We start from the raw sequence: 27,611 nt of genomic DNA, 5'->3' as shown, positions 1-27,611 counted from the left end.
TCCGCCTCTGGAAGAAGCAGCGAATGAGATGAGATTATTACCACGCACACACGCACGGTAATGTCCTTGCATTTGGGCAAGGAGAGCGCTCTCTCTCTCTCTCTCTCTCTCCCTCTCTCTCTCTCTCTCCCTCTCTCCCTCTCCCTCTCTCTCTCTCTCTCTCTCTGTCAGTGGCAGATGCTGGTCTGTCAAGGAGGGGAAGCTCAATTTCGGCCTACATCATAAAATGTGTCCGTTTATTTATACATGGATTCTACTCTCCATTCCTTTTCAAGAAATTTTTCTGTGACCCTGTCATACCAACAAAGCATCTTTTCCAGGGACTTAACTAGTGTCCTACAACTACAGCAACTACAATAAAACCCACCAGAAATAAAATATTAATTTGTCGCTAGTCGTTTTCAACAAAGAGAGTGTCGCTCAGATGATTAGAAGTCTCCAGTTCAACTCAGAACAGATTGAGAATTGAAAAATGCTCCCACGATGCCTACACCAAATCAGAATCTGAATCATCTTTATTGGCCATGTATGTAGAACACACAAGGAATTTGTCTCCGGTATAAAACGCTGCATTTGTATCATTGTAAACAAGGACATGACAAATAGGTATGGAGATCGGTGATTGGCTCATTTTGTTGTCAATCAAAAAGAGATTCAGCTTCAGACAGATCATCCAATCATCATGCAGAAAAGCTCAGCATCCGGGCCAGCCCATAAACGCCCACTGTCCATAGACTCCCAGAGACGCTGAGCGTCTGATGGGCGGGACAAAACGAGCATTTATCCAATGACTCGTCGTTTCAATGCATTGGGACAACCTAACTGGACTCTCTAGACCAGTGGCTGTTCTGGGGCGGGGAACGGGGGCCAGTGCCCCTGTAGCACCGATTCTGGCCCCCCCTGTGGCCCCCCCTCCGAGCGCAGATTACGCAGTCGTGCCGAGTCGCCGACGCGAAAGGTGGAAACAAAGTGCGTGATTTAACATTCTAGTCGGACCCTTTAGTGCGCTGCGCCATTTAAAAATGAGCGGGAAAATGAGAAGCAGTCCGCAGAGAAGGAAATTACCACGACACGAGTACTATTTGCGTGTGTGTGCGTGTGTGTGTGCGCGTGTGTGTGTGTGTGTGTATGTGTAACTTTTTTAGTCTCCCTTTTTATTTTAATTTTTATTTAACAGGATCAATATATAAGACATTGCCTTTTAAAATTTGGATAATTATATGCATGTAAAACATCTAGCCTCAGTGTATTTGCAATTTTTGTCCCCGGCAGGCTGGTACCATATCATCCCCTGGCTTGAATATTCTCAACAGACATTGTTACGCTTGCAGACATTTTAGCCCTCCTAATACTGTTTTTTTCTCATCACTGTAATGTTATGACTACAATTTCAAAGTCTGAAGAAATAAAAAGTCAAGTAAGATTTTGAATCTGTCTTTTTAGCCCTGGGTTGAATGTGCCCCCCCATCAAAACCCCTGGCCCCAGCCCGGCCCCCTCAGTGAAATTGATCCAGAACCGCCCCTGCTCTAGACACCCAGCATCCGAGCTGTAGACACTCATCATCCACACTGTTCAAAGCACAGTGAAGCTGCGGGAATGAATGAGAAGAGAGTCGTGTCATAACCAGTATAAAGAAGCTGATTCGGAACAAAAGTTGAGCACGTTGTAGCGCATATTTAGTCAATGACATGTACACACATGTATTTGATCACTCATTTTTGGACATTTTAGGGGAAGCTGAGCTTCCCTTGCAGTCTTCGAGCAATCGCCTCTGCTCTCTCTCTGTCTACATATATATATACACACACACACACACACACACACACTTTTATACTGAAGTCCCTTCAATTTCCAGGTATTCTCACTAAAACTTTCTGGTTAAGAACCCATCCAATCATTGTGTACTGCCTCACGAGCGTTAGTTCGAGCCTATCTGTGCTGACTTTGGGGCAAGTGGTGAGGTACACTATCAACTGGTCACCAGGGCTGAGACAACCAACCATGCAGGCATGCACACCTACAAACAATTTGGTCATCACTTAACCCAAAAAACATCTTTTAGAATACGGTAGCCACACAAGCACAAGACGGAACATGCAAACTCCACGCAAGAAGCTCGCCGCCCGGATTCGAACCTTCAACTTCTGAACTGTGGGGCGAACAAACTAACCACTCTGTCACTGTGACACCCCAACATTTCCAAAATTCCTCATCTTAAATGAAAGTTACCAGGAACTTTCTTTAAATGTCTCATTCCTTTACAACCCTACCTGTGAAACAATAAAAATGACACACATTTATAAAATGTCATTTTAATTACTTTAGAAAAAAATATGATGCACACTTGCACAATGAGTGTGTTGGGAATTTTTTAAAAGTGATGACTTTTAAATCAAATAATTTTGCTCCATGATAGAAAACAATTATATGACAAAATAATAATTTTGTTTTTCCACTTTTTAAATGTGTCTTTTTTGTATACACACACACACACACGCACTCATGCACACGCACACGCACACACACGCGCTCACGCACACGCACACACACACACACACATTTGCATATATGATGACTTAGGATCGACTGCAACATGTTTAGCCACAGCAGTAGCCACCCAAAGCTCGCTGCTATTTGTAGCTAGCTGGTGCGGTCATGAGGCAATCAACTGGGATGCAAAACCACTTATTTCAAGCCTTCCATTGCCATTCCTTTTCACAATTATATGCTAGACTGTGTTTGCCGTTCCTATAAAATCACAATAAAAAGATTGCAGTTTGTCGTTGTAAGGTGTGAAAAAGTTAAATATGAATACTCATACAAATCACTGTACATGACACTATTAGTACCAACTGCATATGCCTATTTACATATAACATTAGCATTTATTTTGATTGATAATCCTCCAGTGACCCATGCTGGCCTTGAGCAGCTTGACAGTCACGGTTGACTGCTGACAGTGCTGACAGATGGGTTGTACGGAATGATGACACAGAAAACACAGCCGGCCTCTTGGAAAGCTTGTCTCATCGGCTCCTGATGGGACAGACAAAAGTGACATCAGGCAACCAGATATTGTTAGCTTTATTTTCGACTGGGAACTGAGCTCCGCCAATATTGGACTTGGTATGAACATGTTGGAAACAAACACTGTGTATCCTATTGGGAATCCTCCAAATATTGATAATACGTATACTACTAGTAAGTACAGATACATATGCATAGGAATAGTAAGACTTGTGTAGACTGAGATTTTTTTCCAGTATCTTAAAATAATTTTTAATAATAAAATAATAGGCTGTTTTTTTTTATGCGGGGGGGGGGGGGGGATGTCAGGTTTTCCGTCCCATTTTCCGTGTATTGAAAGTTAATCACTGTTTTGGGGATAATTGTTTTTAGGTTGTAACTGTATTTCAATGGGTGTCAAATATTCACAGTCAAGTCCTAATCTCCCACGAATCGCGTGAATTGACTGTACAGTAATTAAAGAAGTTCTTTGAATAGTATGAATATATTTGTCCATCTTCTGTTTGGTTCAGTGGTCGGTTATCTTTTTTTTTTCAAACTCACTGAATGAACTTCTGCACTCTCTTATTTCATCAAACTAAAGGTCCACTAGCTTCATTAAACATACAAACAAGCCCTTAATTATTCATACCTTAGGGGTATGAATAATTTCAGGTTTGACCGCATAATGCGAAATTATAAAACTTCAAACCCTTCAACGACTTGAACAAGTATGGAGCAGCAACACATACAAGCAGAGAATATAACAATACTCAGAAGCCTACATTCTCTCTGCTCTGTCGAAACGACTCCCATCGGAACTTGTGGGTTTGGGACATGTCTCCTTGGTTCTTAATTATGCTACATCTCTTTCAGTCAACCTCAGTGCTGCTTGGCATGTGGCGGCACAACCTGGTGTAAAACACTGAAGGCCTGCAACTCCAAATTCAACTTGCCTGTATAGATTCAAAAACGATCGCTTAAAAATCTGCATTATGGTGGGGTCTTGGATGATGAACTGTGATGTAGTGGGGGAACATTGTTCACTCATTCACAGTCGTGGGGGGGGGGGGGGGTGGAGCCCGTCCTATTTGACTCAGGGGAGATGTAAACTATTAGACTGATCGATCACAGGGCGACTGTAGTTTGGGGCACGATGTGAATTCAAGCTTTGTTAACTACTGAATATCACATATATGCATTATCTTGCCCTATTCAGAGTCATGGGGGATTTGGAGCGTACGCCAACTGACTTAAGGCGGAAAAAAGGGCTATTGTACACCCTGGAATGAACACCAGTTTTTCACAAAGTGATTGTGGGAGTGAAATTGAGCCCACTCCAATATACAACACTAACCCCAGACATGACAGATATGATGATGTGAAAAAGAGGAAAGGGAGTGACTGTGACCCTTGAGCAAGTTCATCTGAAATGTTAGGGACACACTTCCCATGCTTTGTGGCGCATGACTGAGTTGGGGGTGTTGCCCTGATCAGTCATACGAGCAGCAGCAACATGAAAAAGCAGTGTCTATAAATTTGACTCCAAATGGTCAAAACGGTGGTGTGGTGTACATAAAAATATGACTTTGTTTTGATAGTACTGTAGTATGTGAAAGAATCACTGCATGAACAAGTTCAAATTCACAACATTAAAACATTAAATACAATCCATAGAATGAAGCTGGTAGCCACATAACTTTTAATCGAGTACAATATTAAATGTTTTTGTTTTTACTTCTCAAATAAGTACATTTTTAGAGGACAGCTCGGTTGCATTTGACTTTGGTTGGGTAAATATGCTTTTTAGGGACTACGGCTTCAAGCAATGCACCATTTCACTATTTAAATGTTACCCATTTTGGTGCTACTTGCAGAGCTAAATATTTTTGGAGGCGGTTGAGAAGCACTGCCCTCGATTAAGGCGACTGGAAATATTCTGTGGGGTAATCTTACCAGTTTTTCTGGGTCTAGACACAATCCCACCACTGCCCCTCCGCTGCCTGGTAACTTCACAGCTGAGCCAAACTGCACGAAGCAGAGAGCATTAGAAGAAAGAACATAACAAACGTGAAATTGAATGCTTTTGAATAAAATATGAACTTTATAAGTAGAAAGAGAAATCTCTCATACCTCCTTCGCTAACGCCACCATCTTGAGGTTGCCAGGACCAAGGCACTCATCGGTGTACACAGACCTGTACGAGGTATTGTTTCTGCTGCTTAAACATCCTTGTGGAAATGTGGCTCGACAGACGGCAGTTTTTCCATGTTTCAATATTTATCTTATCATCCCAGATACTGAGAAGAAACATCTCTGAGATACAGTAATCCCTCGCCACTTCGCGCTTCACGTTATGGGCTTCAGTGCTTTGTGAGTTTTTCCAAAATACCATATTCATTGAAAAAAATCTCTTTTTTTTTTTTTAAATGTAGCCAAATCGGCAGCCATATTGCGGAAAGACGCGTTGTTTTCTGTTGATGCGCTCTCGAGAAGGTTTCTACATGCCGAACAGAGAGATGAGTTGACTCATTGGCTTCGCACATGTCTGTACTGTAGATGGCACTGGCACTCATACAAGTCACGTGATTGGTTCCCGGCGCAACATCGACCAGAGAGAGCACGAGTGGATTTATCCCGTGAGCTGATTGGCTGCACATCATCGCAGCCCGACCCACCAGCACCTTCTCTTGTTTTGTCTCGTGACGCTGTTGACTGTCTCACATTCTGTATCTTAGTGTTGTGTTCGCGAGAACTTTTTTTGATTACCGGTAATTAAGCTGCACTCCAAGCCCTTGCCGCTGTTGAAGCAATGTGTCCAGGGTGTGTGGGAGCATGAAAACCCTGCTCATCCCACCAAGGAGATGGCACCATCACCTGGGACACATTGCTTAAACTGCGGCAAGAGCCTTAACAGGGTTGGCAAGCCTTATTTTGAAGGTTTCACAACCCGGTCAGTTGTTTGGGGGTTTTTTTCGAGACGTCACAAGGAAGCAGTGACAGCTCAGACGAAGGCTGAAGTGACAGCCGAAACTGTCAGCTAGGTAAGAGGGTTTTTTTTAACTTTAAAAAAAATATTTCAACTAAGAAGACAAGAAAGCTACCCATCACCATGTTTTTCTCCAATTTATAAACCTACACGGTCAGCGCCTCCAGCAGAAGAGTCTCAAGTGAACCAAAAGCCTACAAGTCAACTGAGAGCCTTCTTCTACGCCACCAACACAAGCCTCTTTGCCTTTCTCAGAAAACAATAATGATGAACGTTAATAACTGTACAAGTTTTTATAATTAATGACTTGAGTAAATATGTGTACTGTTGTCTCAAATATGGAAAGTATAAAGGCTGTTTATATATTTTAGACATGCTGGTACCCACATACACGAAATGTCCTGTGGGGCGGAGGGGTTAAATCCTACTTTGTGGTTTTCACCTTTTCCGAGGGGTTCTGGTCCCCATTAACCGTAAAAAACGAGGGATTACTGGATGTCATGATTAATTGCTCATGTCCGTTTGGCAGATTAGTTTGTTATATTACAGTTAGTAATAACCATTTTCTCTATCTTGATTTTCAAAGCTGTTTTTCCCCTTCATTGAACCTTGAAGCAGAAATATACATACAAGAGACATTTCTGTTTATGTTCATGTTCTAGGACAGAATATTTCTTAAAGCCTCAAGAGAATACTTGTCATGGTTAAATCTTTAATATTCCGCATTACAAATGGTTTCGCAATCCTACGAATGTATCAGAGTAGATGGTTTACCTCCTTAGCTCAAAGTTGTGGTCCATTAGTTGTGCCAGACGGTTCCAGTCTTTTTGCATGAGAGCCACCCTGAGAGAACAGACGGAATGTTTCTTTGAACCACTGCTAAGGCGAAATAAAGGTCTAGTTTTAAAAATCCAAACATGTTTCCGTAAAACAGTGGTTCTCAATTATTTTCTGTCATGCCCCCTCAAGGAAGAGGAAAACATCTCGCGCCCCCCCTCCCCGCACGACTATAAATAGTATCATTTGCCTATAAAATTGTTATAAGTACACCTTTGCATAACACTGTATGCTTATTAACGTATAAGAGAATAAAAAAAGAAAGAAATATGGACCAACTTAGAACAAAGAATAGCTTTAGTAACTGGAACAGAAAAGATTTAAAGTGCATCTGAAATTCAAAAATAACATTAAATCCTTAATTTAACAATAAATATTTTTTGACTGACCATGTCAAACCATACGATACTGAAAAATAAAATTTCATAAAATCAATAACTAATAATGCATTCAAACTAATCACCAACATAATATTTAAAAAAAACTTTAACCAGCAAAACAAAAATATATAAAAGAATTTGTACTTCTTTTTTTTTTTTTTTTTAAATCAAAGATGATGTCTGGATTAATGGCTACAATGAGCACGTCTTGCAATGCACAGCTTTTCGAAGCGAAGTTTGAAGCAGGACACAGCAACTCTCGGTCGGCTCCTGCTCAATGTGTAGCCGGGACCTGTATTTTAGTTTACTGAAGTAGCAGTCACAAAGCAGCATGATTGTTGGCAATATTCGGCACGTTTTCGCTGAAAAGAACTCAAGCAGCTTATCAGCGTGATTGGGGTGTAATGTCTTTAAGTGATGCCTTAATTTATTTGGCTTCATGCTGTCCGCTACCAAAGGTTTTAGACACAGTAAGCACATCAATCTTTCCTCGTCTGCCACCGCAGTCACATTGAAGCCAAGCACCTCCCTGAGAATGCTCCCTGCGCAAACTCTGCCAATGAGATCGCCACTGCCCCCTAACGTAGTGGAGGTGCAACTGCACGTTATTTTAGGACAGTAAAAAAATAAAAAAGCATGTTCCCCGAGGTCAAACGCGCCCCCCTTGACAGAGCCTCGTGCCCCCCCAGGGGGGCGCGCCCCACTATTTGAGAAACACTGCCGTAAAAAGACAAAGTCTTAATAATTGACGGCATTCCTTTGTCCATCCATCCATTTTCTGATCTGCTTTATCCTCACAAGAGTCGTGAGGGGTGCTGGAGCCTATCCCAGTTATCTTCGGGCAGTAGGCGGGGCACACCCTGAACCGGTTGCCAGCCAATCACAGGGCACACAGAGACGAACAACCATCCGCGCTCACACTCACACATAGGGACAATTTAGAGTCTTCATTCAGCATGCATGTTTTTGGAATGTGGGAGGAAACCCACGCAGGCCTGAGGAGAACATGCAAACCCCACACAGGGAGGCTGCAGCTGGAATTGAACCCGGTACCTCTGCACTGTGAGATTGACACACTAACCACTGGACCACTGAGCCTTATTGACAGCATCATGATTTGATTTACCTGGCTTGATCAGTAAGTTGAGCAAAAGTCTGCATGGCTTCGACCACAAGAGGATCCCCTGCAGAAAGACAACTCATGCTAAATTAAGAACCACCACGCAACAACGTGCATATGAATTGGTTGGGTTCGGTACCTCTAACAAGGTTAAGAAACACTGCATAGATTGATTATTTTAAAAAAAACAAAAAAACCCACCTAAAACATCATGTACCTTCTTTTAGGTATCTTAAAATATTGTATGACCACTGATTTAATGACAACTGATTTAAGTTTCAGGACTTCAGATTTTACACAAGACGGTAAATTGGAAAGAAGATCAATGAAACAGGCTATATTTCAGCACAGCAATTCCTTTGTAGTCTTTGGTGAAAATTATTTAATGTCATCCACCGAAATCCGGGATGTTTATGCCTATACTGTAGAAAGAAATGGCTGTGGGTTCATATTATGATGTACTGTACATCAGTGGGTGTGGTTATTGATGTACTGTATATTGTGAGATGATGAGATCGTTTGCAACAAAAGCAATCAGTTTACTGGAAACACGGGTGGAGTGGGACACTGTTATTACATTGCACAACATTTTTAGTAATTGCTCTCTTTCAATTATATGTGTTTGAATTAGCTCGTATTATTTTGTGTTGAAAGACCTTTAAAATGTTAAGTGCCGTAAATGCTCTAAAAACGCACATTCAGAGTATTTTTATAGGGCAGGGTGCCCATTACGTCGATCGCGATCGACCAGTAGCTCGCGGGCTGGTCCCAAGTCGATCACGAGGAGTGTAGAGGAAAAAAACCGAAAACAAACATTTGTGTGCATGTTAGTAATATATATTTTTGTGTTGATGCACACTGCACCCTAATCATTATGTCAGTCTCACTTTCACAAAAAAGTAAAAAGTAAAAATAAAATAAAATAAAGCAGGTCATCTTTAACCTGCGGTGGCGTGCAACCTGCGTCACCGGAAGTTGTTAGCGCTCAGCAGTCTGCAATTGAAGCTTATGATCAGAGCTGTTGCACTATATATTTTGGGAATCTGGAGGGCTGAGAGAAGCATTTTAAAACGGTACGCGTGAGCTCCGATAGTTAATAGGCTTGCAAAAGGGCGCCACATGCCTCAACGTCAGGCTGTTGCTCATCATAGTATGCGGGTGTAAGTGTGCGGTAACGGGTCGTTCGCAGGAGGTTGGTTGATCGAAAAGTAGATATTCGATCAAAAAAGTTTGTGCACCGCTGCTATCGGGTATTTCAAAGTCACGGGTTTCACTTCTTGGTGGTCTACAACGCAATCTTTTTCAACGAAAATGCAGCCTGAAAAAGAATAGGGGCCTACCATTGAGCCAGCGTTGTCGGATGTTGTTATGAATACGCCCTGAGTCACTTGGGTCACTCAAGTAGGCCAACCAGAATAGAGGTAGGCCACTCATATCCATGGAGATGTAGTTCCCTAAAAGTGGAAAATATCATACAAAAAGTATATTTATATATTTATACTATAACCGGGTTTATATATATATATATATATATATATATATACACACACACACACACACACACACACACACACACACGCACCGAAGGGCGAACGATCCTGATCATGAAGGATCCCTCAAAGGGTGCAGTCCCATCCAACTATCGGCCAATAACCTGTCTCTCCACAACATGGAAGCTCATGTCAGGCATCATTGCGGCTAAGATAAGTGGACACATGGATCAATACATGAGCGAAGCACAGAAGGGCATTGGTAGAGATACCAGAGGAGCCAAACATCAGCTCCTGGTTGACAGAACAGTCGCACAAGACTGCAGGTCCCGACGTACCAACCTGTGCACAGCCTGGATTGATTACAAGAAAGCCTATGACTCGATGCCACATACATGGATCACTGAATGCTTGGAGTTGTATAAGGTGAACAGGACCCTAAGAGCCTTCGTTGCGAACTCGATGAGGATGTGGAAAACCACGCTTGAAGCCAATGGCAAGCCACTTACCCAAGTGTCCATCAAATGTGGCATATACCAAGGTGATGCACTCTCCCCACTGCTATTCTGCATAGGACTGAACCCCCTAAGCCAAGTAATCACCAAGACAGGCTATGGATACCGCCTCAGAAATGGAGCCACGATCAGTCACCTCCTCTACATGGATGACATAAAGCTGTATGCTAAGAGCGAAAGGGACATAGACTCCCTGATCCACACAACCAGGATCTACAGCAGCGACATCGGGATGTCATTCGGGCTTGAGAAATGTAGTCGGATGGTGACTAAGAGAGGAAAGGTAGTCCGCACTGAAGGGGTCTCACTCCCTGAAGGAACAATAGCAGACATTGAGGACAGCTACAAGTACCTCGGTATACCACAAGCCAATGGCAACCTCGAACTGGCAACAAGGAAAGTGGCTACGGCCAAATACCTCCAGCGAGTGAGGCAAGTCCTAAGAAGCCAGCTCAATGGCAAGAATAAGACCCGGGCAATAAACAGCTATGCCCTGCCAGTGATCAGATACCCTGCAGGAATAATAAGGTGGCCAAAGGAAGAGATTCAGACCACGGACGTTAAGACCCGAAAGCTCCTAACCATGCACGGAGGGTTCCATCCCAAATCCAGCACCCTGAGACTGTACGCAAGCCGAAAGGAAGGAGGCCGGGGACTAGTGAGTGTGAGAGCCACTGTCCAGGATGAAACATCCAAGCTCCATGAATACATCAAGGAGAAGGCTCCAACGGATGACGTACTCCGAGAATGTCTCAGACAATGGGGAACAGAAGATGAGGCGCTGGAAGAGGGACCATCATGGGAGGACAAGCCCCTACACGGGATGTACCACCGGACCATAACTGAAGTGGCCGATCTCAAGAAGTCCTATCAATGGCTAGAGAGGGCTGGCCTGAAGGACAGCACAGAGGCACTCATCCTGGCTGCTCAGGAGCAGGCCCTGAGCACCAGAGCCATTGAGGCCCAGATATACCACACCAGACAAGACCCAAGGTGTAGGTTGTGCAAAGAGGCACCTGAGACGATCCAACACATAACTGCAGGGTGTAAGATGCTGGCAGGGAAAGCCTACATGGAACGCCATAACCAGGTGGCTGGCATAGTCTACCGAAACATCTGTGCGGAGTATGGACTGGAAACCCCAAGGTCAAAATGGGAAACACCTCCGAAGGTGGTGAGAATGACAGAGCGAAGATCCTGTGGGATTTCCAGATCCAGACTGACAAGATGGTAATGGCGAACCAACCAGATATCGTGATCATAGATAAAGGGCAGAGGAAAGCCGTTGTAGTGGATGTAGCGGTCCCAAGTGATGGAAACATCAGAAAGAAGGAACACGAGAAACTCGAGAAATACCAAGGGCTCAGAGAGGAGCTGGAGAGAGCCTGGAAGGTAAAGGTGACAGTCGTGCCTGTGGTGGTCGGAGCACTCGGGGCAGTGACCCCCAAACTAGATGAATGGTTGCAACAGATCCATCGGACATCTCAGTCCAGAAATGTGCAGTGCTGGGAACAGCAAGGATACTGCGCAGAACCCTCAAGCTTCCTGGCCTCTGGTAGAGGACCCGAGCTGAATGAGGGACGGACACCACCCGAGGGGGGGTGAGACGAGGAATTTTTTAATTTTTTTACATATATATATATACAGTCAAACCTCGGTTTTCGAACGTCTCGGTTCTCGACCAATTCGGTTTTCTACCAAAAATTTCGAGTTTTTTATGCCTCGGATGACGAACAAATTTCGGTTCTCGAACAAACTGAGCGCACTTGAATGCACCATTTGACTCCTCTCGCCTTCCTTACACGAGGAAGTGACGCTTCCTCGGGTAGACGAGGAAGTGACGCTTCCTCGTGTTGCTTTCCATTGTGAGCAGACGTGTTCAATAAACATTTTTATTTTAAAAAGAGCGTGGTTTCAGTTTTCGAACAATTCGGTTTTCGAACAGCCTTCCGGAACGGATTATGGACGAAAACCGAGGTTTGACTGTATATATACAGTATATATATATGTATATATACTGTATATATATATGTATACGTGTGTGGGGGGGGGGGGGGAATATTGTGTGTAAACCGGTATGCACTGTACTGTGATGTGAATACCGTAGCCCTGCTCTTCCATGACCTTCTTGCTGAAGTCCATGTAAACTAAACCTTCGTAGACCTGCATGACAAATCAAAAGCAATTTATTTGACAATACAGTAATCCCTCGTTTATCGCAGTTAATTGGGACCGAAACCACCCGCGATAAACGAAAATCCGCGAAGTAGCGACCCCCCCGGTATAGGTACATGTACATGTGTATGAGTATAAAAAATATTTATAAGGCCAAATTTAATGGTATACATGCATGTAGAAGTAATTTTGCAGTAATTAACATTACTTAATGCTGTATACTAATAGATTTAAACATGTATAAGTTAGGTTAGGTTAGTGTATGAATAACAAAATACAGTAAACATATACATGTAGTTCTGTATATGTTGCTCTATGTGACTCGCTGTTGTTTTGCTGACTTTCACTGCTTCTCGCGGACCGTTTGCGGAATTTTTGTGGACTTAATTTTTTTTTTTTTTTTTTATGAATATGTTTGAAAAAATCAGAGAGTCCTGATCTTAAGGAGGAAACTCTGAGCTGCGAGCAGCAGCCCAAACTGTATTTTTACCTTTCATATCTTGAAATTTATTTCGTAACAAGAGGCAATATTTTCCAGCTAGGGCGTTTCGCAATTTGAAAATTTCGTATGAAGAGATGTTGGTAAGTAGAAGTACTGTACGACTGTCAGAGTTCTGTCTTTCTATATGCGACATTGGTATTATGGTTTGTTGTCATTTCCATGCAGGGGTGGACTGGGAGGGGAAAAAAATCTTACCCTGCATGTTTGGCTTAGACTGGCCCCTCATAATTAACAGAGCACAAATGACTGCAATTTGTTTGCTGAAAAAATGTACTTTACTATTTTCCCAAACCCAACTCTTAATTGTTGTGGTCAGCGTGCCGGGACCCATTAATGTGCCGTAAGAGCTCCAACAGTGTGCCGCAGGACTCATCAAAATTCATTTAACTCTTTTATTCCTCATGATGTATTAATACGTCAAGTCAAGCCACCTACGACCGTCGACCCATGACGTATTTATACGTCATCTCTGGGGGGGTTTTTTTGTTTGTTTTTTGCGTCGTACGTTGCAGATGAGTCTGACACAGCCACTAAAGAGGATCAGGCTTGTCTGCATTGTAAATCATTTAATATCTGTCCATTAGGTGGCAGCGGGAGTTAGGAGATCAGCCAGGATCATATGCTGCAGGACAAGTAGAAGTAGAGGGGGAAGGATGCATGGGAGTGCATTCTCACCATTAGTGGTGGAGAAATCAAAACAGCTTTTGGGGAAGAAAATCTTCCACCATGATGTGGGAGATGGAGTTGCTAAAAGCAGCAGGACGCTTTCGTTCGCACAAAAGTAACAAGCAGCCATTAAAAGAGGCTCCATGTGCACGAACATCATCTGAGTCATGCAAAAGTCACACCGCGGCCAAAGTGAAACCCAAATGCGGTGTAAGACGTGTGTGCTCTTGTATCAGGGCAATTGTCAAAATGCAGTAAAAGTTTGGAGTGGTGGGGTTTGCTCGAGTGAAAATGGCTGGGATTCAATGAGTTAAGTAGTGAGAAAATGATTTATTAATAACAAATAATTTATATTTGTCCCTTTATATCAGCAACTCATGACAGAAAGAACAAATAAATGATCTATTAGATGGCATAAATTATGAAATTGACATATGTTTCCTCTTTTCGTAACAATTCTGTTTGGTGGTGTGCCATGCGATTTTTCGAATTTAAAATATGATCCTTGGCTCAATAAAGGTTGTGAATCACCGACCTAAGAAATATGGATATGTAGACTCTTCTGGATAAGAGGAAGAAATTACTTGTATAATTCATATAGCGGTAAAGTGAATATGTAATTAAAAACAATTGCTACAATTTAAATCATTCCAACACTTCTGTCATAGGGATTGTCTCACAAATGACAATTTTTTTTCCAGGGGTTGGATACTACATACTCGGGTTTTAAGAGAGGAGCTTTCCATAGTGACCACATCTATGGCTGTGACCTTACATTATTCTTTCTCGGTATTTGCAGCTATTTATGTGTGTGTGTTTTTTTAGATGTTTCTTTTAAGTGTAAAAGAGGTTATACGTGTGTGTGATGTACTTGTGCGCCATTTTATTGCACCCCAAGTTAAATTAGCATTTATGGCAATCAACCCCTTCAGTTAACAGTGCCAAGTAGCTCTTAACATAAAAATTAAAATGCTTATTACAGTCCTTCTAAAAGCTAAATACTATGCATTATTACATCTCCACATTATTGTCATATTACGCCAGCACGTTCCACAGAGGAACAAGGTGCCTATGTGCCAAAACCTACACGGTTCGGACAAGTGTCAATAATAAATGTGGAAGAATGGGCTGCCCCCTCTCAGATGGCAGCTGGTCTATTGAATAATAAAGAGCAAAAAGTGATGAGTACGTTGTTTTAATAGCATCAGCCGGCCGCTGGATGGCTGTTGAGACACCGGGCAAATGCCCGGTATACCCGACTGCCAGTCCAGCCCTGTTTACATGCGATAGTTACCTGCGCAACCCTGTCTTGAAGGCCTGCAGTAATGAAGAGTTCGTCAGTTTCCACATTAAGAATGAAGTTGGCTCGGACTGGCTTTGGGAGATCCTGGTATGGATGTAAATAAGACATTTCATATTATCTTAATATGAAAGCTGTTTTGGAATTTTGTTACTCTCACCAAGTGCAATTGATGTTTCATTTGGCAGCGTTTGTTCTAATGTTATTCTTGTAATTAGTTACTATTTTTTTTTTTTTGATGTAGTGGTAACAAACGCACCTATAGTTACAATCCAAATTATACAATACCCAATATAAATGACTGTTTTGCAAAATGTTTCAATCAACAAACAAAACTGTTCCCGTGAGCTAAATGTGAAATATTTTTAAAGTCTCTATTTGGAAACAAATCCAATTTTCAATGGAGTTGAATCATTTGGAATGATTTGACACGAAAGCACTTGGAGGCGGCAACAATAAAGACAGGTCTGGGTGTCAGTGAGACAGTGTCAGGTTAACACCTGACCTCCTTACATCATCTGTGAGGTTGTAAAATTTCATGAGACACTTCAGGGTGGCTGAGACGATGGCACTGCACACAACATAGCAAGACCAGTAAATTATTTCATATTACGGTATGTGAATGAACCACATACCATATTGGCCCGAATATAAGACGGCCCTGATTATAAAACTACCCCCTCTTTTTCAAGACTCAAGTTTGAAAAAAGACTTTTTGAACACCAAATTAATTTTTATACAGAAAATAATTACAGTACATCTGAAACAAATGATTATAACAATATATTTGAGAGAAAAAGCATGTTATTTTGCCTCATTCAAATCTTAATATCTGAACATTTAAATATGTAAACTATTATTTTCTTCTCTTTTCTTTCTTACCGCTATTTTTATTTTTATTCTTCGTGACAGGGGTTCACTTTGGCCGGAGAGTCAAGTTCAGCATTCGCTTCAATGATATCTGGCGCCATCTAGCGTCGTGAATGGGTATAATGTATAGACCCCGAATATAAGACCACCCCCACTTTTTCAGTCTTATTTCAATGAATAAATCACCGTATTATATTCGGGCCAATACGGTACATTAAACCAGTGTCGATTCCATTGAAAAGCAAGAAAACATTTAGAGTATGCTGTTTGAATTAGCGACAAGGAAAGAAAGACACGAACCTGCTCCCAGCAAGGCCCTACAAAAAAAGACAGACAGAAAATGATGTTTAGGTTCTTCTTTCAGGCTACATTCGCACTGCAGGGCATGATGCCCAATTCTGATTTTTTTCTTTTTGTTAAATCCGATGTTTCTTATATATTCTTATACATTCACATTAGGGAAAACAAATCCGACTTCTAATGTGAAAGCAACGCATCCCTGATATGATATATGTGTGTGCACAAAGGACGGCGTGGAGTGATGCACCCCCCGCCCCAAAAAAAAAGCATTTCACATGCTGCAGTGTTTACTATAAGTACAAATGGTATAGATGGTCATTTTATCATCTCATATCGCCAGAGGACGAGGCAGAAATATTTTGGAGATATGAGGCAACGCTCCTTGTGCCCATCCATCCATCCATTTTCTGCCGCTTATCGGGTCATGGGGGCAGCAGCTTTAGCAGGGAAGCCCAGATTTCCCTCTCCCCAGCCACTTCTTCCAGCTCTTTCCGGGGGATCCTGAGGCGTTCCGAGGCCAGCTGGGTGACATAGTCTCTCCAGCGTGTGCTGGGTCATCCCCGGGGCCTCCTGTCGGTGGGACATGCCCGGAATACCTCACCAGGGAGGCGTCCAGGAGGCATCCTAATCAGATGCCAGAGCCACCTCATCTGACTCCTTTCGACATGGAGGAGAAGCGGCTCGACTCTGAGCCCCTACGGACGATCGAGCTTCTCACCTTATCTCTAAGGGAGAGCCCGGATACCCTGCGGAGAAAACTCATTTTGGCTGCTTGTATCCGAGATCTCGTTCTTTCGGTCACGACCCATAGCTCGTGACCATAGGTGAGGGTTGGGACGTTGATCGACCAATAATTGAGAGCTTCGCCTTTTGGCTCAGCTCCTTCTTCACGACGACAGACCGATACGCTCCTTCTTTTCCTCATTTAAAGGAGGTATCTAAAGATGTCGTCACGCCATTGCCGCTGGTAATAAATGAACCGCCAGTGTGGCTAAATTACGACAATCACCACAAATGTCCACTTTATGCTTCATTACATTTTGAAGTGGGATGAGATTAAAGTTAAATGTAAACAATTTAGCAGATCACGGAGGAAGGAGCTCAGTAATCTCCCGAGGACTCTCTTTCCCACTCACATGAGCGCATGCAGGGCTTTTGATGACGTTTTGGTCCGATGTGAATGGATGAGCATTCACAATGCAGTCACGTCGCATACATGTCCAAAATATATCCATATATGACAAAGCCACGGTTGGATTTGGGGAGGAAAACAAAATTGATTGTACTGTTCACACTGCATGAAGAAAAAAAAAAAAAAAAAGAGTGTCGCATATGTGCTTTTTTTTCCTTGAATTGAGTTGTAGCATGAATATAGCCTCATTTTCTTATGAAGCAATTAGTACAGGAGTAGAAAACCTCACCACTTGTCGTGGAATGTTTGTGTCATACTTCAATGTGAAGTTCTGCTTTGTCAATGCGATGCTGTGGAGACAAATGTTGAAAGATGAAACACACAATGTTAATTACGAAAAAGGTTTTTCAAGACATCGAGAGTCATTTGTATAAGCAGCAATGAAACGATGTCATGAAACGAGGTGCATGTTAACTCTTCCAATATATCGAGATTGCAATATGCAACACCCCTATTACATATTGCATATTTTTCCAATATCGTATAGCCCTATTTTTAAATTATTTGAATTATATTGTATGGCATAGTTTTAGTTGGGTATCATCGAATCAATCCTGTGTTCTTCCATCACGGTTTGGTTTGGGGCCGCCACAAAAAAGGACAAAATCCGACTTCAACGGACAGTTAGGACGGCGGAAAAAATCGTTGGCACCGCCCTACCCACTCTTGAGGACTTGCACACTGCAAGAATCAAGACAAGGGCACGGAAAATCCTCCTGGATCCCCCGCACCCTGCCCACCACCTTTTCCAGCTACTCCCCTCAGGCAGACGCTACAGATCCATGCGCACCAAATCCAGTAGACACTTAAACAGCTTCTTCCCTCTAGCCATTAACTCCTTAAACAGTCACTGACGTAGTCACTCTTCTTGTACTACAAATACTGCTACTGGTTACTCTAAAATGGTTCAATGATTTGTTGTTTACGATGATACTAATGCAGCGTGTTATACCGGAGACAAATTCCTTGTGTGTTCTACATACTTGGCCAATAAAGATGATTCTGATTCTGATTCTGATTCTGATTCTGATTTCAGAATCTCAAGGCCGGTCCGACTCTTTTTTTAGAAAATCAAAATATGGTCACCTTTGTTTTATGCTCATCTGCAGCTCTGTTTCCCTTTGGCATTTGACGTAATAGTGCATCCCTGAAGTCCAACAACCTGACTGTTCCCCCTAGCCTAGCTGCTAAGTCGTAGGCGAAAACTTAATTGTGGGGGCAGCCTTATGTTAATTAGCCCGACTGTTAAAGATGAACAGTAAAGAATTTCAGAATGGCCTACCCAGACACGTTTCTGAAAATACTGCGGGTATCTCCCAAAATATTTACTTTGTCGTTTTATTTCACATTTGCTGGATGAGCAGGCAGTCAAGAGATTCCAAGCATACACAAATATCCGTAATATTTAAATATTTCACTTTAAGAATAGCCATCCCCTTAAACCGATTGGTGAATGATGACATTTTGTAAAGATAAAAATGACTAGTTTCGTTTTTTTTAAAATAATGTAGTCAATCTTTGTGCTTTCGGAAAGTCTCACCCTTGTTGGCAGCAGAACTGGTAGAATTTCTTACAGGTCGCTTGCAGCAGCCGCAGGCCCCCAAAGTAACTGCAGTGGATAAACAGTAGGGTACAGTATCAATGTGACAATAACAGAAACTGAAATATGTTATTGTGTATTCAATCTCATGAGATTGTATCATACACACCCCTCTTTCCGACTGATACTGAACAAATCTTGTAAGCTTCCAAACTCGGTGGGGTCGTTAAGAGGATGAGGAACGAGGACCTAGAACATCAAAGTAACTTAGTTGTTACTTTGTCGGTGATGATAATGTTGGCCGCACCAATGCGTATGTATGTACTGCTATACCAAACTTTGGCTTTTCACAAGGGTGACCTCGGCCCAGAAGTTCATGATCGTCATGGCGATGGTTTTCCCGTTAAAGCAGTCTGATGGATTTCCCATTAATCCAACCCTGTCGTTATCAGTCAAAGTTATTGCGATAAGCACATTCTCTTGGAAAGATCTAAAGTAAAGGTAAACCATAATACTGCAATTAAATATCAATATAAATCAAAGTTAGTTATGACTATACAAACCTGGCAAAAGACCGAAACGTGATTGATCTGTCAGATTTGTCCTGCTGCTTGTTGGAGAATCGGGTGAGCCACTTGGTGTAATCTGACAGACCCTGAGATGTTCAGAAACACACATGGTCAATAACAGAGGATTACTGAAATGCAGATGTGATTTTTTGGGGGCAAATCCTCTTATACAACGCCACAAAAATCTGCATGCAGTTGAATTTATGTACAAATTAGCAGTAAAACTTAAATGTCAATGAACATTTGATCGCATCAGGCAAAGGTCAAAACTATTTGATGATGACAATTGTTTTGCACATTCTGATGAATTCATAAACCAAATTTCTTCCTAAATTATACAAGAAGCAATGTAGCGATACACGAATCTCAGTCATACACTACAAGACACTTTTACCGAGCAGATGTTTGCTTAAGATATGCTTAAGATACGCAGCACTCATTGCTGCAAATCGAACAGGTCAGGCATAACAACGCTCAATGCATGGTACAACAGGAACTAGTAAAATGATGATGTAAAAAACGAAGCGCATACCACTTGTCCAATTAGCTGGAATCCAGTTGGGAGCTTCATTCCAAACACATCAAGCAGATCCTGGTTGACAATATGCTCCTATGGGGGAAAAAAATCGTTTTATCAGCATTAGCTTGTTTGGCTATGAGAGGTTTTGTTCCAAAGTTACCTAAGTGCAGCGGAACCTACCAAGTGGATTGTCCTTGAAGTCAAACAATTTGGAATTCAACATTCACACATTCAAGATTCCACCTTTAAAATCACTTTCACAACTATGGTTGATGCCCTTCGGGTATACAGTACTGTTCAAAATAATAGCAGTGCAATGTGACGAACCAGAATATCCCTGGTTTTTAGTAAATTTTTTATTGTTACATGCCAGACAAGTTACCAGTAGGTGCAGTAGATTCTCAGAAAACAAACAAGACCCAGCATTCACAATCGCCATGCTCCGAAGGCTGTGCAATTGGGCAAATAGTTCGGAGGGGTGTGTTCAAAAAAATAGCAGTGTCTGTTGTTGACTGTACAAAACTATTTTGTTTTGGGGTTTTTTTCCCAAAAAAAAGGTGGGATTTAACAATCCTAATATTTAGTTGCATGACCACAGTTTTTTATAACTGCTTCACATCTGTGTGGCATAGAGTCAGCCAACTTGTGGCAGCTTTCAGTTGTTATTTCACTCCATGATTGCTGAACAACATTCCACAATTCAGTTACATTTCTTGGTTTTGCTTCACAAACAGCATTTTTGATATCACCCCACAAGTTCTCGATTGGATTGAGATCTGGGGATTGGGCTGACCACTCCATAACATGAATTTTATTGGTTTGGAACCAAGACCTTGCTCGTCTACTGGTGTGTTTGGGGTCATTGTCTTGTTGAAACACCCATTTCAAGGACATGTCCTCTTCAGCATAAGGCAACATAACCTCTTCAAGTATCTTGACATCCACAAACGGATCCATGATCCCTGGTATGCGATAAATGGGCCCAACACCAGAGTAGGAGAAACATGGCCAGACCATGATACTTGCACCACCATGCTTCACTGTCTTCAATGTGTACTGAGGTTTGAATTCAGAGTTTGGGGGTCATCTCACACATGGTCTGTGGCCCCTGGACCCAAAAAGGACAACTTTCATCAGTCCACAAAATGTTCCTCCATTTTTCTTGAGGCCAGTTGCGAATTGTAACCTCTTCTGCACATGCCTTTTTTGTAACAGAGGGACTTTGCGTCCGATTCTTGAAATTACTACATTTGCTTCACACAGACGTCTTCTCACTGTCACAGCACTTACAGGTAACTGCAGACTGTGTTTGATCATCCTGGAGCTGATCATTGGCTGAGCCTTTGCCATTCTGGTTATTCTCCGGTCCATTTTAATAGTTGTCTTCCGTTTTCTTCCACGTGTCTCTGGTTTTTCTACCCATTTTAAGGCATTGGAGATCATTTTAGCTGAACAGCCAACAATTTTTTGCACCTCTTTATCGGTTCTTCCCTCTCCAATCAACTTTTTAATCAAAGAACGCCGTTCTTCGGAGCAGTGTCTTGAACGACCCATTTTCCTCAAATGCATGTTCAACCTGTGCTGGTTTCATCATCCTTAAGTAGGCGCCACCTGATTCACCCGTTTTTGTTTTTTTTCTTCCCCAAAATTGATGAACTCAGAGATTGGTTGCAACACTGCTATTTTTTTGAACACACCCCTTTGAACTATTTGCCCAGTTGCACAGCCTTCGGAGTGTGCCGATTATGAATGCTGGGTCTTGTTTGTTTTCTGAGAATCTACTGCACCTCCTGGTAACTTGTCTGGCATGTAACAATAAAAAAATTACTAAAAAACAGGGATATTCTGGTTCGTCATATTGTACTGCTATTATTTTGAACAGCACTGTACAAGAATCTGAAGTGTGTTTTTGTATTGTCTTTGTCAGTTTGTGTTTTTTAAGATGCCAACCTACCACAGGTTACGAATGCAATGGCATGATAAACGGATAGCATAATTGCCAAAAAATAGCATACGCCGGTCTCTCTGTTCTGGCTGCTTGGTACAATATGGCGAAAACATAAATGGACATAATTAATGAAAGAAGAGACTAGAAGAAGAGAATACACAGAATATAGACATGTTTTACTATACAGAGATTAACTTGCTTTCTATTCTTGAATGGCAGTTAAAAAGGTTAAAAAAGATGATCCACTTCCCTAAAGGCTGTTAGAATGAGTAGTTTTATTGTTTCATCTGTGTGTGTGTGTGGGGGGGGGGGGGTGTTCTGGAGCCTACAGCTGTCTTCAGGCAGCAGGCGTGGTTCACCCTGAATTGGTTGCCAGTAAATAGCAGGGACACACCCGGGGGTCGGCAAACCCGTGGCTCCAGAGCCGCACACAGCTCTTTAGCGCCTTAGTGGCTCCCTGGAGCTATTTCAAAAATGTTTGAAAATGGAAAAAGACGGGGGAGGGAAATATATTTTTTGCTATAATCTGGTTTCTGTAGGCGGAAAAACATGACACAAACATATTGAAAGTTTTCCAATGCTGGAAAATGTGTTGAATAAATATTTTTGATAAATATTTCTAGAATTTCAACATTTCTGTCAACGAGGATTTACATCATAGCCTGCGACACACATTTCTTTTAGCAGGGCGGGATGTCCGTCAGGTGGCTGTTGAAAAAACAAAAACAAAACCAAAAACAACAACAGCGTTTCATGTACAATTCACCGAGGGTCCTGGCAAAGAATGGGAATCTGGAGGGCCGAGAAAAGCATTTTAAAACGGCACACTTGAACTACGATAGTTAAGATGCTGCAAAAGTTTGTGCCATGTCTCGATCATCTGAGGGGCTGTTATGGCTGTTGCTCATTATGGCATGCGTGTATAAGTGCGTGCGTATGCGCACGTGTGTGGTAACGGGTCGATGGCGGGAGGTTGGGTGAGCAAAAAGTAGATCTTTCGTCATAAAAGGTTGGGCACCCCTGCTCTACGGATGCACTGCAGAGGGAAAAAAAACATTTACCGTAATTTCCGCACTATAAGGCGCACCGAAAAGTCTTCCATTTTCTTAAAACCTCACGGCGCGCCTTAAAATCCGGAGCGCCTTGTGTTTGGTCATTACGGTAATATGTCGACCCCAAGATGGCTCCTTGCTGGAGACATGCTTAACAATGTTATAACTTGCTGTTGGTTCAGTGAACTGTGCGCTGCTTTATTAAATAAGTTTTTGTTGCAGCTCCGAAAAAAGGAGAGCTGTGGTGTTGTTTTTTTAAAACGCACACTGTATTAATGGTTTTCACAGTCTCAACAAAAAACGTAAATTAACAATTCCTTCAATGAGGATACAAAAATTGAAAATAATGCATCAAAACAGAAAATCAAGCGAGGAAATCACAAAAGAAATTCTATAGCCCCTCTACATAATTTATTTTGTGATTTTCTCGTTTGTGAATACAGTACACAACAAAGGAATAAATAACAAACACTTCTGAAACAGTCCAGTCTTCTCCAATTTACTGACATCTGGTCGTTCTGTTACAGCTACGCTCAAGGAAATGTCGGGGGGGCTATAGGATTTATTTTGTGATTTTCTGTTTTGATGCATTATTGTATTTTCAACTTTCGTAATTTCTTTGAAGTAATCATTAATTTACTTTTTTGGAGGCGGTCATGAAGGCCTCTCGAGTCAAACATAAGAAGAGAAAGCACGGAGAGAGGCAAAGACGTACCAGTAGCTCTATCTAGTGGATGCATTGTAGATTGCGCCTTATAGTCCAATGCGTGCAATATATGAAAAAAAATTACAAAATAGGCCATTCATTGAAGGTGCGCCTCATAATCCAGTGCGCCTTTTAGTGCGGAAAATACGGTAATCATGAAGGCTCATTGTGTATTTGTAGCTAAGTTAGTCATTTTGATAGTTGGCAAATATAGCTAATATAGAGACATACAGCATGTGTTTCCTTCATTATAAGGCTTTATAAGGCTTTTATTTTTTTTGGGGCTCCAGACATATTTGTTTTTTGTTTTGTTTCTTTGTCTAATATGGCTCTTTGCGCTCACACTCACACCACGGCACAATTTAGAGTGTTCCATTAACCTGCAATGCGTGTTTTTGGAATGTGGGAAGAAACCCGAGTACCCGCAGATTGACTAGGTTGGCAATGGGTGTTCTGAAAAAGCATCATGTATCTTTACGAACCCAGAATCTTCCAAAGGACCTGTCTGTGGCTTCCATCTGACTTGTGAACTCAGACAGCAAGGGCAGACTCTCTCTCTGGATGCAGTAAAACACCACACTGGCCAGACGGGAAGATGTGAGTCCTTCCTGGGGTTTCTCCCAGAAACGAGTTATTCTGCATCAAATGACAACAATAATTTAAAGCCCAGTCTTGATTTGAAATGGATCTTCTTTAAAACAAACAAAAAACATTTCTTGTTACCGATGGGAATCAGGACAGACTTCCACAATGCCCCTGGAGTTGCTTTTCTCGCTTTCCTCCATCTCATAGTAAATAAGCAGTTCTCCAGGCTTCAGCAAACACACAAAGTAAATGCAGTTCCCTGAATGCATCCTTGGTATTACACAAAATGATTTTCACCTTTGAACGGAAGAAACGGATCACTTGAGTGATGTCAAAGTTTTGGTCGGCACACAACATGTCTCCCGCTATCTGCTTGCAAGGGGGAGAAATCAAGACCACACGATATCACGGATACTTATTTCATTTTAGACAGACTCATATTACCACAATGAGGTCATCTTGCAGCTTGCGACTACGTATGGCCAGCTCCAGGTCAGCCACAGCGCCAAGACTGTCCTCCTCTGTGGTGCTGCCATCATTGATGATGTTTTCCACTGGGAAATCATTGGCTGTGGCCCAGCGCTCAAAATGCTTATATCTAATCAGAGGAGACAATCAAACAACAGTAAAACAAAACTTTGGTTTTCTATTGGTGTCTTTCTGGTTTCTTGAAGGAAGTAAATTGGAGCTCCTGCTTCACTTACTTGTCTGCATTAGTGACGAGATACACCTCTGTGAATAACTGACGCCTGAGGATAAAACAAACATGCAATTCGCAACATGACATCAGGTAAACAACATAATTACAAAGAAAGCAAATACCGATCACCGTGTAAGCTTATTAAGTCATTGAGACTCACAAGTTGATGGTTTTCCACCAAAAGTCCAAAATCTTCTTTCCTCCAATGCCAGGAAGCAAGGTCTTTGGTACGCCAATTAGATGGCTGTACATGCCGGTATCATCATTCTGCTTGAGGAAAGATAAATTACCAGGACTTGTTGTGCTAATAATATCAATACATGAATAGAGATCGTAAAGTTCATGCCTCAAGATTTCTGATACAAACCTGAAAGTATATAGTAGTAGATGAATTACGGTAATTAATGTTTGTACTGTATGTTAAAATCCTGTTTCTACATACTACATAGAAATACACACACACACACACACACACACACACACACACACACACACACACACAGCCTCCTCACACAGAAGGTGACATCTGTCCGATATCAGAGGAGTCTTAACAGCAGGTACTAACGCGGAAGGGTGCCTCGACTTTTGCACAGGCCCAAATATGGGGGGGTTTTGGAATTTTATTCAGCCACAAAATAAAAAATACTATGCATTAATGTTCCCCGATAATAGTTTTTCCCCTTGCATCAGAGACACTCTGAATTTGTGTGTGTGTGTATGTTTTTTTTTCTCTATAAAATATGCTATTTTAAGGGGGTGTCTTGACTTTCGTACGTGTCAAAATGGGTGATTTTCATTTTTCCAGAAGAGTGTACTTTTTACTTGGACATTTCACTCGTGAAGATGGCGCCCGAGTAGGCAGCCTTCAGCAAGTGCTCTTCAAGAGCCTTGCTTTTTTGTTCTTTTTTGGTATTTTTGTCTTTTGTTTTGTCACATGTTGTTTGTTGTTTCATCGTGTGGACCTGATATGGACTGTTTTCAGCGCTTTTTGGCCACGACATTCGTCAAATGAGAAGTATCTGTGCTTGGTGGTTGCGCCTTCTCGGCAGCACGCCTGTACCAGCACAGATGTTGATTTGGAGGAATGTCGCCGCCATTGACTGTCGGTGCTGGACAGACCTGGGGTGCTTGTGTTTTTTGCGCCTGTAATGGGCAGCATTTTTCACAACCCCGTTTTGTTCAGTGGCTATGTCGGCGCTGTTGGACAGTCGGCGTTGGTGCGGCTGGATGGATGGCTGCTGAAGTTGAGGATGAGGAGAGAGGAGCGTTGGCGCAGAGCGCCGATGCGTATTTGGAACCAAGAGTCGCCGCTTGGAATTGAAATGGATTTCCATGGGACAGGAGAAGTAAACCAATCTCTTTTTTCGTCAATGGATGCTACAGCTTCTTGTTGACTTTGAAACTTAGCTTGTAGCCGACGTGTGCACATTTTGAGCATGACGTTTCTGATCCACTGGTTAAAGGACACTTTGATACTCTCCTCTTTCATCTGAAACTGCTTCAAACAACAAAGCGTGTGACGGAAAAATGGTTAGGACTGCACGACTGTCCGTGTTTTATGTTATGTGTTGTGTTTATTATTTTACTTTATGTTAACTGTTTTGTGAAGCGCTTTGTTACAGCTGTTGCTGTTGTGAAAGCGCTATATAAATCTGCATGTATTGTATTGTATTGTATTGTATTGTTGATCTGTATACCTGTACCGCATAGGCATAACAACGTGGTAGTTGCGGAATTCTTTACAAAGATTCTTAAAGAAGTTCGGCGTACTGCATTTACTTCTACCCTCCGAACTTTGTCCTCGTAAGATTCATTCTTATGCAATAGAAATGCCCGCTGACCTTTATTTCAGTCTGTAAACGTGTGCCGTGGCCGGCAACCAGCAGTACACAAATCATGTGGCCAACTTCTGTTTACTGGATCCTACTCTGGCCAGCTTCTGTTTACTGGATCCTACTCCGGATGTCTCGCGACAGTGCCGTACTTGTGCTGAGCTTCCGATGGACGGGTTGGACACACCGTGAAGATCCTGGCTGCAGCAGTGCAATGTGCGACTACTTCCGCTCGAGCCGTGCACTTTGACCAAGGATCCGCCCCCAGACAGGAAAAGGCGGAGTTCATTGTTTAGCTCATAACTATTACGCGTCCAAGTAAATATTACTTATTAAAACATGATTTAATAATTAATTTCAGGTAGTTACACAGCACTTGCCAATCATGAATTAAATAGTCTCTGTGAGCTGATCTAAAGTCAGCACCGTCTAAGCCACAGAATCAGAATCGCCTTTATTGCCATTGTATAGGACAGTGTTTTCAACCCGTGTGCCGCGGCACACTGGTGTGCCACGAGACATTGTCAGGTGTGCCGCGGGAAAATATCCAATTTGTATGCCTGTGCGGTCTTTCGCCCAGAAAGTAATCATGTAGTACCCTCCCATACCGCTAGGGAGTAGCAACAGCTAGCCAATTGCCTTGTGTTTCGACGATATACAAGCGAATTTGTGACGGATGAATGCAGGACGACGGTGAAACAATAAATATGAAAGATGAGAAAATACTGTTTTCTTTGTGTTTATTTGATTTCAATTCAAGCTGTTATAACGTCATTCTTCAATGTTAAAAACAGTTATAGTAACAATATCACACGT

At 42.1% G+C, this 27,611-nt stretch overlaps 1 protein-coding gene across 3 annotated transcripts; it reads right to left on the bottom strand.

Moving 5' to 3' along the window:
* Nucleotides 1–2,297: 2,297 nt before the first annotated feature.
* On the bottom strand, nt 2,298–27,016 carry gkup (glucuronokinase with putative uridyl pyrophosphorylase). 3 transcript variants are annotated; one of them, XM_086125412.1, is made up of 23 exons: nt 26,805–27,016; nt 25,124–25,230; nt 24,968–25,012; nt 24,708–24,861; nt 24,561–24,632; nt 24,402–24,490; nt 24,161–24,314; nt 19,985–20,062; nt 19,447–19,538; nt 19,217–19,373; nt 19,053–19,132; nt 18,884–18,952; nt 17,573–17,633; nt 16,152–16,168; nt 15,495–15,552; nt 14,976–15,068; nt 12,441–12,501; nt 9,674–9,787; nt 8,340–8,397; nt 6,771–6,839; nt 5,141–5,204; nt 4,964–5,035; nt 2,298–3,037 (listed from the first exon to the last, which is right to left on the bottom strand). In XM_086125412.1, exons 1-23 carry the CDS (start codon nt 26,859–26,861, stop codon nt 2,942–2,944), a joined length of 1,917 nt encoding a protein of 638 aa, XP_085981538.1. In that variant the 5' UTR covers nt 26,862–27,016; the 3' UTR covers nt 2,298–2,941. The 3 variants fall into 3 exon arrangements, 2 of the variants coding, with proteins under 2 accessions (XP_085981538.1, XP_085981539.1); XM_086125413.1 differs by having other exon boundaries at nt 19,217–19,322; XR_015102452.1 differs by lacking the exons at nt 2,298–3,037; nt 8,340–8,397.
* Nucleotides 27,017–27,611: the final 595 nt, after the last annotated feature.

The sequence above is a fragment of the Hippocampus guttulatus genome, chromosome 12 (assembly GCF_054856545.1).
Source record: "Hippocampus guttulatus isolate MCC_2025c chromosome 12, RoL_Hgut_1.0, whole genome shotgun sequence".
NCBI lineage: Eukaryota > Metazoa > Chordata > Actinopteri > Syngnathiformes > Syngnathidae > Hippocampus > Hippocampus guttulatus.
The sequence above is the reverse complement of the archived record's forward strand: the minus strand, read 5'-3'. Positions and strand labels throughout refer to the sequence as shown.